The sequence below is a fragment of the Balaenoptera musculus genome, chromosome 2 (assembly GCF_009873245.2).
Source record: "Balaenoptera musculus isolate JJ_BM4_2016_0621 chromosome 2, mBalMus1.pri.v3, whole genome shotgun sequence".
In the NCBI taxonomy this organism is placed as follows: Eukaryota; Metazoa; Chordata; class Mammalia; order Artiodactyla; family Balaenopteridae; genus Balaenoptera; species Balaenoptera musculus.
In genome coordinates, this window is record NC_045786.1 from 15,711,403 (window position 1) to 15,725,480 (window position 14,078).

At 35.4% G+C, this 14,078-nt stretch overlaps 1 protein-coding gene across 1 annotated transcript in view; it reads right to left on the bottom strand.

Annotated features, from left to right (window-relative positions):
• MALRD1 (MAM and LDL receptor class A domain containing 1) overlaps positions 1–14,078 on the bottom strand; it is a 612,855-nt gene that overhangs the window by 361,503 nt on the left and 237,274 nt on the right. The window contains exons 22-23 of the mRNA XM_036841268.1: positions 4,424–4,580; positions 476–586 (exon numbers count right to left, since the gene is read on the bottom strand). Of these exons, the coding sequence (XP_036697163.1) occupies positions 476–586; positions 4,424–4,580 (268 nt within the window). The remainder of the gene's footprint in view (positions 1–475; positions 587–4,423; positions 4,581–14,078) is intronic.

Genomic DNA, 14,078 nt, shown 5'->3' on the forward strand with positions numbered 1-14,078 from the left:
ATATTATTGCAATCTACATGAAGACAAATACAGCATCACCCAATTTTGTGCCTCTGAAAATATTTTTCAGTCAAGTAAATCTGTTTTCTCTAATAAGGTTCAACAATATAGTGTGCTTTCAAAGGTCTCTTTAATTGGGTTTGAAATAAACTAATGTAATTACTCTGCAGTCTCTGAGAATATATTTGCAAAATAGTGGGAGGTGTTCTTAATATGTAGGAGGCTGATTGTGGAGGCAGGAGATGGTTGTCACTAAAATGAGATGTTCCTAGAAAAATGGTTGCCTCTTTGGGAAAAAAAATTAGGGCATTTCAGAACTGCAAATTCCTTATGGAAAATGCTGTATGGAGTGGTAAACGTTCATACAGCACATCAGAAAGGGAAAGAGAGACAAGAAGACAAGGGGTAGAGGAAATAAATTAAAATTAAAGAATCAACAAAACTCAATCATCACCTAAATACTTGGATTACAAACCTGTATATGGGAATGAACGCCTAAAAACACCTCTATTTTTTTCCACTGTGCACCTTGCTGTCCTCTTTGAGCCCACAGTTTAGAAGTAACATTGTCTTTCTTGCTGAGTACCTGCAGAGATAAATCAAGTAAGAAGTGTTGAAATATTTTACCTTGACAAATTCTAAACATGTAGAATTCTCCCAGTAATTTTTTTTCATTTTAATATCAACATGAATCCCTGAGAGAAAAGCTCAGACATTTTTCATTAGATGTCTTTGTTTTCTAGAACAGCACTGTGCCCCCAGGGTACCTCATGAGCTTTGTGTAATAAAGTTGTGCATGAATATCTGTCAGTCAAGTCTGAAGTTATCTGGGCACCATTGGATTAAGAACTCTTAACTACCTTAGTTTTTAAAAATCTGACAGCAAGAACAATTGGAAGTCTCAATATTAAATAATATTCATGTAGTCACATGAAAAGCACAGAATTATTTACTAAACACACTTTTGAGAATGACATTAGGTTCAGTGGGGATGGTGATGTTACAATGGGAGTCCATTCAATTCCAACAGCACATATGGGTGATGTGAGTGGGCACGTACTCATCTAAGCCAGCAAGAGCTCCCCACCCAACAAACTCTCACCAGTACTACTGGACCCTCATTCTAAAGGGAAATTGAGACTCATCTCAGCAGACAAATTATCATGGCTCCTCTTTTAGAATGACACAAAATGAGCCATCAAGAAAGTAATTAAATAGGGAAGAGCAGTAGAGTTCCACATTTTAAAATAACTGACTTAGATAATGTATTTAATTATTTCACAACACTAATTTTTAACAATACAATGTGTATAACTAATTCATGACTCACATAAAGGGTTTGGGGAGATTTTGACTTTTGAAAGTGAAGGTAAATTTGAATGCTTTCATGATCAGTTTTTTAAAAATTAGATGCAAATGGTTATTTTTATAGAGCTAGAGTTTCTAGAGTCATATAAAAAGTCGTATGTGGCTAGCAAAGATGTCACTAAATTCTTGAATTCAAGTTGAATCAACATATTATTAAAGTCAAGAAAATAGAATTTCTAAAAAATATAAAAATCATTTTTGAAGGATACTAAAAAGAATGTATAGGAATTAGATCTTCTTTGTATGAATACTGCTCTATACACAAATCACTAAGGAAAACTGTGTTCATGCAACATAGTAATGCAACATTTAATGTTATTTTACTCAGCTGTGCACAAAATAAGGCTCATATGTATTACCATTTTAATTATTTGATAATAAACTACTTATAAAATTTTAAGGTTGTTTTATAATTTTTCATCTACTAACACAAAATCTTATTCTGAAAAAATGAAAGCCTATTTCAGATAATTAATCTCAACCACAAAATATACCTGGTAAGTAATTCTCATTTTTCTGATGCAAACCCTGTAGTTAGCTGTATTGATTGTTTTGTCTAAAACCATTTTTAAAAACTCAATGCGACACAAATGGTAAATTGCCACATCAATCCACAAGACTACTTGGATGCTCTCAGATTATTAAACATACACACATACATATACACAAACAAGTTTACTCTTAAACTGTTTTTGGTGAGAAGTCTCACCTATAATAAATAAAACTATTCTTCCAAAATTGCTTTATAAATTTAACATGTTTCCAATAAAAAAAAGTAACAGCAGTTTTAAAATAAGATATGTTTATCTAATTTGGGGAGGAAAATAATATTTAATATGGCCAGGAAAATCCTAGAATAAGACAGTTAAAAAATGAGAAAAAATACCTAATATTAAAATTACATCAAGCTACTAGGAAAGAAGTGGTTAAGCAGCTGATCTGCAGTCGATTTCTATTTATTGGGGAAAAATAAAGCAGGTAGCCCAAGTGTAATCTCTTTGCAAATATACTAAACATAGACTTCTTGGAAAACAAATTAATGCTATTTGACAGGGGGAGAGACCTTATCTATGGCTGCTTTTGGAGAGATATCCCTGGTCTAAAACTGCTCATGTAAACAATTCTGAAATCTGGGGATTTATTTTTCAGACATGGCTTCTTGGAAAATGTCACGTAAGCTATGACACAGAGTATAAACGGAGATGCTTCAAAATTGAGTTGGCTTCTCTGTGTAAACAATGTGTCTATACATATACTTACAAACCTTATCTATTATATAAGGCATGTCTAATAGGGGAAGACAGGATCTAGGGGATCTGCATTAAAATTGCAGAACCTCTTTCTGTTTTGTCCATATAACTTGGTCGTCCAAAAGAAACCAGGACCCCATGGAAAATAGTTACCTCCAGGGATGGAACAGGATAACAAAAAGATGAGTCTGGAACATCTTCTTGGCCAGAAAGAAAGGAAATGATCAAAGAATGATTGGACTTGTCAAAGAGACATAGAAATCAGTTTAAAGGGTCTCCTATAACTGTATCTGGGACAACTTAAGAACCAATAAATAGTAATAATGTTGACAACAAATTGGATAAAATAGGAATCCATGAGTCCACACTGATATAAATCAATAAATGGAGAATTTTTTTAACAAGAGAAAACCAACCTACAAATGTAGACAGACTAATGGAGTTAGACACAAATAGGCAATCATCATAGTAAAATTAATGTGGCAAAAAATACTAAAGGAAGCAAAAATTAGTGGGTATAATTGAGTTGAGATCAGGATTTTACATACTCTCAAAATATCTCATCGCAAAATATTTATTGATAACAAAGGGAACAATAGACATCATGTACTAACCAATGGGATGCAATAAAAAGAATACAATATTGGTGATATTACAGGGGGAAAAAATGCTTAACATTGAACAAATCCAATTTGAAGGACATTTCACAAAATGACTGGATATAACCTTTAAAAGTATCAAGATCATAAAGTTTAGGGGAAATGAAGGAATTACTTCAGTTTTAAAGACACTAGGGACTTCCCTGGTGGCATGGTGGTTAAGAATCCACCTGCCAATGCAGGGGACACGGGTTCCATCCCTGGTCCGAGAAGATCCCACATGCCACGGAGCAACTAAGCCCATGTGCCACAACTACTGAGCCTGAGCTCTAGAGCCTGCGAGCCACAACTACTGAGCCCACGTGCCACAACTACTGAGCCCACGTGCCACAACGACTGAAGCCTGCGTGCCTAGAGCCTGTGCCCCACAACGAGAAGCCACCGCAATGAGAAGCCCGTGCACCGTAACGAAGAGTAGCCCCCCTGCTCGCCACAGCTAGAGAAAGCCCGCACGCAGCAACAAAGACCCAACGCAGCCAAAAATAAAATAAAAATAAATAAATATATAAAAAATAAAAAATAAAAAAATAAAGACACTAGAAAGAAGTAACAGTGGAGTGTGATAAGTAATTCTGTATTGAACTCAATTTTTCCTATAAAAGATGTTATTGGGACAATGGGCAAAAAACAGAATCTCTGAGTGAAAGGTAGAATGCAGTTGTCTGTGAGATTCTTGCAACCTTTTGTGAGTATGAAATAATTTAATTTCTTTTTTTTTTTTTTTTTTTTTTTACAAAAAACAATTTGAAAGAGAATATTGGAGAATGTAGCACCACTATATCAAAGACAGCAAGAAGGCACATCCGAATATCACCAAAATGTGTATATTCATTTGATTGTGTTATTCTCAGAATACTGATACTGAAACCTATATGACATATTTCAAGGGTAAAACAGTGTTGCATAGAAGCTGCAACCTCAGAATAAAGACCATAATCATAAATAGAATAGTTTAAAGAAATCCTATTAGCCATTCAGGTCCAATTCTACTAAAGCTTTTTTTCAATCATACTGTTTTCAAACCAGTGAAGTGTTGATAACTGCCCATTTTCATTTATTAGCAGACTACATATTTTAATAACACTAAATTATACAATATGAATTTTTGTAGAAGAAATTCAGAAAATGCAATTGCCTAAGCAGTACCTGGAGAGAACCAACTGTGGCACCATTCATATGAGTCCAGAACACCAGGGTACATTTTGGTCCCGTGCGTGAAATAACAGGAGTGAGGATGTCAGCCATGTCACCAAACTTTCCATTTGAGCTATCAGCATACAGGTACCAGCCATCTGCGGTATTTCTGGGGAAAGAATGATGCATTTATCAGGTAAAAAAAGAAAATCATAAAATACAGTTTGTCATTAACCATATTTTAGTGTTCTAAAATTTGTCCTAAAAGTACAACAATGTTTTTAGAACAATGGTGATGCATAAATAATTCTACTATTTTGATTTTGAATCCATGTGTCCATTGGTACAATGTACAAAAATTATGGTTAAGGTTGAAATCATTAGGCCTAATATGTAATAACTTGGTTGATTTTTTTTATAATAATACTGCTGATACTCTGATCAGTTTTGTAGAGTTTTTTTATGTGGGTAAAATGAGACATTGAAGCATTGAATACATTTAGAAGAGGCATAAAAAGAACAAAAATATAAATAATTAAAGTATGAAAAAGAGAAAGGAAACTGTCTTGGAGTTCTACTCACTGGTCTAAAAGGCTTTCAGGTTCAAATTTATTTTATCTTTTGATTTAAGTCAGTTTTACTTAAACATATTTTAATAAGCAGGTAGATAACCTTTTAATGTTTTAAGTAAAGAAGGGTATTTATTGGTTCACATAACTGAAAAGTACGGGGGATACACTAGCTTCAGGCACAGTTGGATCCAGGGGCACAAACACTATTATCAGGACTCAAGTCTCTCCATCATTTGGCTTAAGTGGGTAGATAATTTTTAAAGTGTTTCTTTTTTTTCCCCTAGTTCCAAACCAGAGAGGGAAAAAAATGATGGAAACACTTAAATATCAATGTAATCTTGCCATAAGGGATAGAGTTTATGCCCCCACTTTAATTACCAATTCAAAAAAGAAACAATAAAACATTAAAGACATGTTATGTAACACACAGCTTTTTGAAATATTCAATAAGGAAGTGATTCCTCAAAATTTGGACATTCTGGCACTCTTTCTTTGATTAATTATATTTCACCCCACTTTTTCACCACATGTGATACTAGTACCATGGAGTTTAAACTTGCTACTTATTAAAACCATTTTGAAAGTTTTATCATTTTTTTTTGAGGAAAGACATGAATCATTAATAGAAAATAGATGGAGAGAAAGAGAGGTATTCATTCAGTCACCACGTATTTATTGAGTCAGTCTTTCCAGTGTTACTTGTCCAAGGCACTGGGAATGTGCTGTGGGCAAAAGACATGGCAGGGTTGGCCTCTGACCTCAGCACTTACTAGACGGGCGACATTAGGCAGGTTATTCAACCTCTCTGAACCTATCGGTTTCTTCATTTATAAAACAGGATAGCTCCATGTTATTACTAGGAGTTAGAAATAAAATAAGTGGACTTTCTATCACAGTACTGGCCCATCTTATATATTTAATAAATGGTAGATGTGATTTGTGGTTATGTTTATGTCATTAGTTGCTGCTAATAAAGAATTTAGTGCCCTGTGAACTACACAGGGTATGAATTAAGACTGATTTTAAGAGCTAGGATTATTATATTAATTTGTCTGAATTGTGTGTCAATGAATAAAAAGTTCCAGCTTTGTTCCTTGTGTGTGTTTAATATCCCAGGACCCCACAGATGCTGAGAACAAAGATGAATACATGAATTATTCATTGGTTCACAGATTCACTGTGATCCAGCACAATTTTAGTAGATGTATTTTCCCCAAAATTGACACACTGATTCTAAGCTTAATATGGAAATCCAAAGGACTAAGAATAGCCAATTTTATCACAAAGGAGAACAAAGTTGGAGAATTTACTCTATCAGATACTGATTCATTATAATGGTAGAATAATCAAGACAGGGCGGTATTGAAGTAACGACGGAAAAATGGGCCAGAGAAATGGATAAACGAGTCCTGAAAATTCTACATATATTTATACATCTGATTTATGAACAGCTTAGCTCTTCAGAGCAGTGAAGGAAAGGACGATCTTTTCAATGTGGATTGAATAAATTAGGTAGCCTTGTGGGGAAAAAACAAACCTTGACCCCTATTTAACAGCATTCAAAAATAATAAATTACAGGTAGAATGTACCTGAAATGTGAAAGGTAAAACAACAAAGCTTGCCTAAGATACATAACAATATCTTCATGATATGAGACTGAGAATTAATTTTTAATAATATATAAGGATTACTATCCATAAGGGGAAATACAAAAAACAGGACTGTATTCAAATTAAGGATTTCTGTTTATCAAAGATACCAATATGATGATGAAGGCCAATCAGTGAATGGGAGAAAACATTTGCATCCCATTTAACGAATGTTACACTTACTATCTACTATATGTCATGCACTATGCCAGATGTTCAACAATGCCTGTGTGTGTGTGTAGTGTGTGTGTTTTTATACATACATATTATACAACTACATACATACAAGGAAGAACAGAATGAAATGTCCCCAAATGCTAATATGTTTTTATCTTTGTTTGGGGGCCACGGCTATTTTGTTTCCTACACAGTGCCTGGTTCACAGTAGACTCTCCAAAAGTACTTGATAAACAAAATACACAAGGTAGTTTAAAATCAGTACAGCACATGTGGAAATAAATAGACCAAGGGAGTGACAGAACTGTAGAGTCAGATGAAATTACACAGAAAAAGTTGATAATAATATATTCCAGGCTGGGGGAGAAAAAAAACCATAAAAAGACAGAACAATGTTACAGACCATGGAAGAATTAAGTGACTAAAAGTCCCAGTTCTAGTAATGATAAAAGCATCTACTCAATGGTTCTTCAACTAGAGGTCCCTGTACTAATTTCCCAGAAACTACACGATGAAAAATGTTAATGTTTAATTTCCCCAATACAGTATAACTTGAGAAAATTCAGTCACAATAATAAATTTAAAATAAATTATTGAAACAATTCTTTATAATTATATATCCTTGAAATATATATATTTCAACTGCAAGGAAAATGAAAAAAGGGAGACATGCCAGGAGATCAATTTGAAAAATGCAAATAACAAAACTGCATTTGTGTTTTTACACCGCCCCACAAACACCGTACTAGTGTAAAAGTATATCATTCGGTCGCCAGTCTTTTATGCATTAATTGGGGGCACATGATGTATGTATGATTCCTAATGGAAAAATGAAGAATTATACGAACACTTGCCTATGTCTGAGATGAGATTATCTGAGCATGTACCTGCAAAGGAAATCCACTGCCCTCCTGGGATGAACACAGCAGTAATGATCACACCTAACAGTGCTGTCACTCATAAAATATCAGCATCTCTCTACCAGCCTTCAAATTGTCATTTCTCATACAGGGCTGGAAGTAGGATGTTTTATAGAAATATGCCTTTCCTAACAAAACACATCATAAACCACACAGTAGTAAAGGTTTAAAGAAAGCAGTGCTTTACACTCAGGTGTTGCAAAAATAAAGATCCCAGGTGATGATGTATAAGTCATTAAAAAGTCATTTATTAAAAGAGATCTGGGGCTTCCCTGGTGGCGCAGTGGTTGAGAGTCTGCCTGCCGGTGCAGGGGACACGGGTTCGAGCCCTGGTCTGGGAGGATCCCACATGCCGCGGAGCGGCTGGGCCCGTGAGCCACAACTGCTGAGCCTGCGCGTCTGGAGCCCGTGCTCCGCAACGGGAGAGGCCGCGATGGTGAGGGGCCCGCGCACTGCAATGAGGAGTGGCCCCCGTTTGCCGCAACTAGAGAAAGCCCTCGCACAGAAACGAAGACCCAACACAGCCAAAAATAAATAAATTAATTAATTAAAAAAAAAAAAACAAACAAAAAGAGATCTGATTTACAGTCCAAGCTATTTTAAAAAAAGTTGCCTACGCCTCATAGGATAATCAGTTTCTAAAGTCTTAATATTACACATATTAAGCAATTTAAAAATTGACATTTTTCCCCCTTATTTGAGAATCTCCTGGGTATTCACCCTAATTAAATTAATAAGAAAAAATACCCTTGCATGGACAAATAAAAATATTCTTGAGTTAGGTCAACTGACCTTTAATACTTGTACAGTGTAAGGGACATATTCTTCAGGCTTATCCTTTGGGTTGAGATATAGCCTGTGATTGATTATGATAATGTAGGCTGTTATAACATACCTGATGGGATATGAGCTACTGAAAGTTGTCATGAACTTGATTACTTTCATGAGTAACAGAAAATACAAACTGTTCAACAGTACAATCCTCCTAGGGGTTTCCATAGTATTACCCTCGTGTCCGTGGTGCACCAACCTTGCTATGTGCAACTGCTCCCCGCCCCTCCCACCAACTCCACGGTCTGACCCACCAACTGCTGGAGCTTCTTAAATAAGACGGAACACTCAGAGTTCTTATGTGGGATTTTTAGAATATAAATTAAGGAAAAAGGAACATTCCTTCTTGAATGTCAAGGCATGCTTCCCCTCCAACCTCCCACCCCACCAACCAAGGTTTGTAACCGGCTCTGTCGGACTCCAAAATTCCACACACGCCCTCTAGACTCTGCTGGAGTATTGCAGAAGAGACCAAACAAACAAAAAAGTTTCTATTTGACCTTATTGGTCCTTTATAATACACATCTGATCCTACCATCCTGCTAGAAATCTTCAACACACCTTTACTGACTCAAAGTGAGATCCTTGAACTAAACTGTATGTTCCTGGATTGCAAGTACATAAGAAGCCTCAGTAAAATACACATCAATTCATTACACACACTGTCAGATCAGCTGACACTTTTTTACATAGTGAGACTTTCTTGATAATTGAAGCAGTGAATAAATTTGCATTCTGGTGCAAGCTCTTTTATATCGTTATGTATTTGTAACTAACAGTCCACAGGAGGTGGGAGATAGATGCGCCCCTGGGCCAGACAGCTGGTGCTTGTCAAGTGGAGTAAAATTGAAGCTTTGTTCTCACCCAGGAACTCCACGGACAAAGCTAGTGGCAGAAGCTGAACTCCGCTGAAGTAAAGAGATAAGGTGCCCACTCCTGAGGTCAAGGAAGACTTCCCTCTGCACATGTGCAGGAAGGCTTCTTGGGGGTCAAAAAAGGGAGGGGGACGCCACCCCATAATATGTGTGCACATGCACCCACAGGCCTCTGTGGTGGGATCAATCTTAGCAAAAAGTTGAGCACGCATGTTGGGGAGGGTCCTGGAAACGTTCAGGTGTGAAAAAAAGAAACGAGAAAAATTGGCCAAAGGTAAACAAAGACCTGGAAGGACTGTCCTGTGTAAGTGATTTAAATCACGTCTTTACGGCACTCCTCATTCAGGATGCCCCCAGTCCCCTCCAGGTGTGTATCCCTGCTTTGCTTCTGACTTACTGCTCTCCTTCTTAGAGAGGACACCATACCCTTTCTCTCTAGATGTGTATTTCTGCCTTGCTGCTGTCTTAAATAAACAAACTGTTCATCTGTGTGCTCTCCCACATGTTATGCTGTGTCTCCAATAATAAACTTTGTACCTGTTTTTACAGTTTTTGCCTCCTTAAAACATTCTTGCTTTCAAATGGGGGAAAGAGCTAGGGCCACTTTGCTTCTAGCCCCTAGCCCCTGGTGGTCTAGTGGCTAGGATTCCTGGTTTTCATCCAGGCTACCCAGGTTCAATTCCTGGGCAGGAAACTAAGATCTCCCTTCAGGACCACTCACTGCTGTCTCTCCGAGATCACCCAGAGTGGTCTTTCATACTGAATTGGTATATAACCGGGGTCAGAGAATATTTTTCTGTAAAGGCCATACGGTAAATATTTTAGGCTTTGTGGGCCATACGGTCTTTGTTACAACTATCAGCTCTGTCTTTGTGGCATAAAAGCATCTATGGCCTGCTTAAATGAATGATTATAGCCATGTTCCCAATACAACTATATTAACAAAAACAGGCATCAGACCAGAATTGGCCCACAGGCCATAATTTGTTCACCACCATTCTATGGATAAAATTCTCAGCTCATCAGGATCTGAGAAGTAACTTTCTATACTAATATCCAGCTTCATCTTTCATATATTACTTTACTCAGACACCAAGATTTATACCCATCGTATGTGTTCATGCAGTTACTTGGATACATCATGTACTTTATTTTCTCTGTCTCCCTTACACTGGTCTTTCTCCTGGGCACACATATAACCTCTACTATTGGTCTTTCCCCTATACTACTTTGATTTACCTTCCACAACATATCTCAAGTACACTCTCATTTCCAAGCCTTCTTAAATTCCTACACTCAAAATTCCCTGATTGAAAATCACCCCCTCACTTAAAAATTCCATATCATTTTATACATAACTTTTTAGATGCATTTTTCATATTAGATTTTAATTCATTGAATATGAAGTTATATGCCCCACTAGATAATAAATATACCAAGGCACATATTTTAACTTATTTATTAAAGTATCTAGAACACCTTATAAAATGGCTTAAACTCAATGTTTCCTGAATATGTTGCTAAATAAGGAGATATTTCTTTTCTATAACAAAATTCTCCTTTACACATACAATTTGCATCTCAATTTTGAAAAAGGATTTACAATTTTAGCAGCTTTTGAATTTCTCTTTCCTAGTCTTATGAAACCAAAAATGAAGAAAAAGCATTTGTTGAAATTTTATATAACCACCTGTTTTACCAATTCAAATTCAATAACAAAGGTATTACAGTCAACTACTTTAATTAGGAGCACTATTGGTTTTTGTTTCAATATTGTACGACATTCACTGGAGAATAGCTCTTTGTGAGCCAAGAAGAAACACATTTAAAAAATAACCAACTGATAAATTTAAAACTCTAAGAAATTACACAATGTAGTTATATTTATTTATGATCTAATTCCAAAACAGGAATTTAGAAGGCTCACTAAAGTATGTATATTCTTTGTTAAATAGATTTCAGGTCAAAGAAACACTAGCTTCTACAATGTATAAAATATTGGAATTTTTAGAATCAGTCTTTAAGTTAGTAAGCCTTTAAATTAGGGAGTATTAAATAATAGTTTATTATTTGATACTCACAACAAACCTAAGAAGATAGGATTATACATTACTATTTCATACATGAGATGTCTAAAATTAAACAATTTGCCAATGGTAATTCCCTTGGTAAATACTGAAGTCAGGACTGGAGTTAGATTCATCTCCCCATATTTTATACTCTAAACTAGTTGTCCTCTAAAGATGGTGTCTGAACCAGCAGCATCAGCATCACCTGGAAACTTATTTAAAGTGCCAATTCTTGGGCCCTATCTCAGACCTACTGAATCAGGAACTCTGGGGTAGGTCTCAGCAATCTGTTTAAAAATTGTTTCAGCTTATTCTGCTGCATGCTAAATTTTGAGACCCACTGCTCAAAACCACTGACACTAATAGTTAAGAGTATTTCCAATTCCAAGTTGTTAAATCAAGACGCTAATCCAAAAGGAATACATAGAAAAACAGCTATTCAAGCTTTATTATCCTTCCCAAAATAAAAACTGTGGGGAAGATAACTATAAGATTAAAGAATTTTTTGACATTTGTTATTACAATACCTCATTTTCCATTACATAATGTGTAGAAAACAGCTCCTATGTTCTAATAGTAGAAGGAGAAGAAGAAGAAGAGGAAGAGGAGGAAGAAGAAGAAGAAGAGGAGGAGGAGGAAGAGAGGAGAAGGAGAAGAAGAAGGGGAAGGAGAACGAGAAGGAGAAGGAAAAGAAGGAGAAGGAGAAGGAGAGGGAGAGGAAGAGGAAGAGGAAGAGGAAGAGGAAGAAGAAGAAGAAGAAGAAGAAGAAGAAGAAGAAGAAGAAGAAGAAGAAGATGAAGAAGAAGATGAAGAAGAAGAAGAAGAAGAGGAAGAAAGGAGAAGAAGAAGAAGGCGGAGAAGAAGAAGGGGAAGAAGAAGGAGAAGAAGAAGGAGAAGAAGGAGGAGGGTATTCTGTAGAGGAAAGAACTTGGGGTTTTAGGAGGAGGAGAAGGAGAAGAAGGAGGAGAAGAAGGAGAAGGAGAAGAAGAAAATCGTTGGGAGAATTATGGGTTGAAATTCTTAGTCGAGTGTATTTGAGAAACACAGGGCACAACTCAAGGGTTCCATTTAAACACACACACGCACACACACACACACACAGTTTGATGTAAATAGTCCTTCAGGAGTTCTGTAGACAAGAACTGTAGCCATTATATTCTTTTTTTTTTTTTTTTAACTCATGCATCCCTAATGTATTTGAACAACAAGAACAAAAAGTCTGGTACATGGTAAGTACTCAATAAGTATTTGTCAGCTGAGTAAATAAAAAATACTAATGACTTGTTTTTGAGAATCACTAAATACCTTTTAATAAAATTTTTTGACCTAGCTTTCAAAGCAAGTTAGAATAATTTAAATTTTTGAGAATTTTTAAATAATTTTAAAATTTAAAAAATGCATCATAGTTATACGAAATGACTCATATTTATGCAAGAATTTACTCACATGTAATTGTGAATGAAAACTCTATTTGCTCCAGACAAAACAGACTTCAAAGTAAAGAAAGTTATCAGGGATAAAGAAGGTATTACGTAATGACAAAAAGTTCAATAGTTCAAGAAGACATATCAATCCTCAACATATCTGAGCCTAACAACAGAGTGTCAAAGTGAGGCAAAAACTAATAAAACTGCAAACAGAAATAAATGAATCCACTATCATTGTTAGAGACTTCAACACCCCTTTATCAAAGATGAACACACACAGCAGGCAAAAGAACAGTAAGATACCCATTTGCAAAATAATGAAGTTGGACCTTTACCTTATATCATACACAAATATTAACTCAGACTAAATCACAACCCTAAACATAAGAGCTATAAAACTCTCAGAACAAAGCCTAGGGGAAAAGCCTCATGACACTGAATTTGGCAGCTATTTCTTGGATATGACACCAAAAGCAAAGGCAACAAAAGAAAAAATAGATAAACTGAACTACATCAAAATTAAAGATTTTGTGCATCAATGAACACTATCAACAGAGTGAAAAGTCAACACATAGAATCTAAGAAAATATTTGCAAATCATAACCTGATAAGAGATTAGTATCCAGAATATATAAAGAACTCCTACAACTCAACAACAAAAAAACAAAAAAAACCCAATTCAAAGTGAGCAAAAGAATTTAACAGATATGCAAATTACCAATAAGCACATAGAAAGATGGCCAATGTCACTAGCATTAGGGCGATGCAAATCAAAACTGCAATGTGATATGACTTCACACCATTATCTTGGCTATTGTAAAACAAAACAAAACAAAAAATAAATGTTGTCAAGAACGTGGAGGAAGAAATGCTTGTTATATATGTAAAATTTTATGTTACATATATTTTATCATAATAAAAAAATTTTTAAAGATTTATTTTAATAGGAAGCAAATTAAAGATCTTATCACCTTTCAGGAGAGAAAAAGCATTAGCTCTATTCAAATCCAATATTTAATATCTTCCAATACTTTGCTTTATTCCTCTTACCATAATTATATATAAAGAAAACATAAAGACTTTTTATCTTAAGTATCATATATATAAATATACCCTCAAATCTCTAATTTACCCAGTGGATATTAC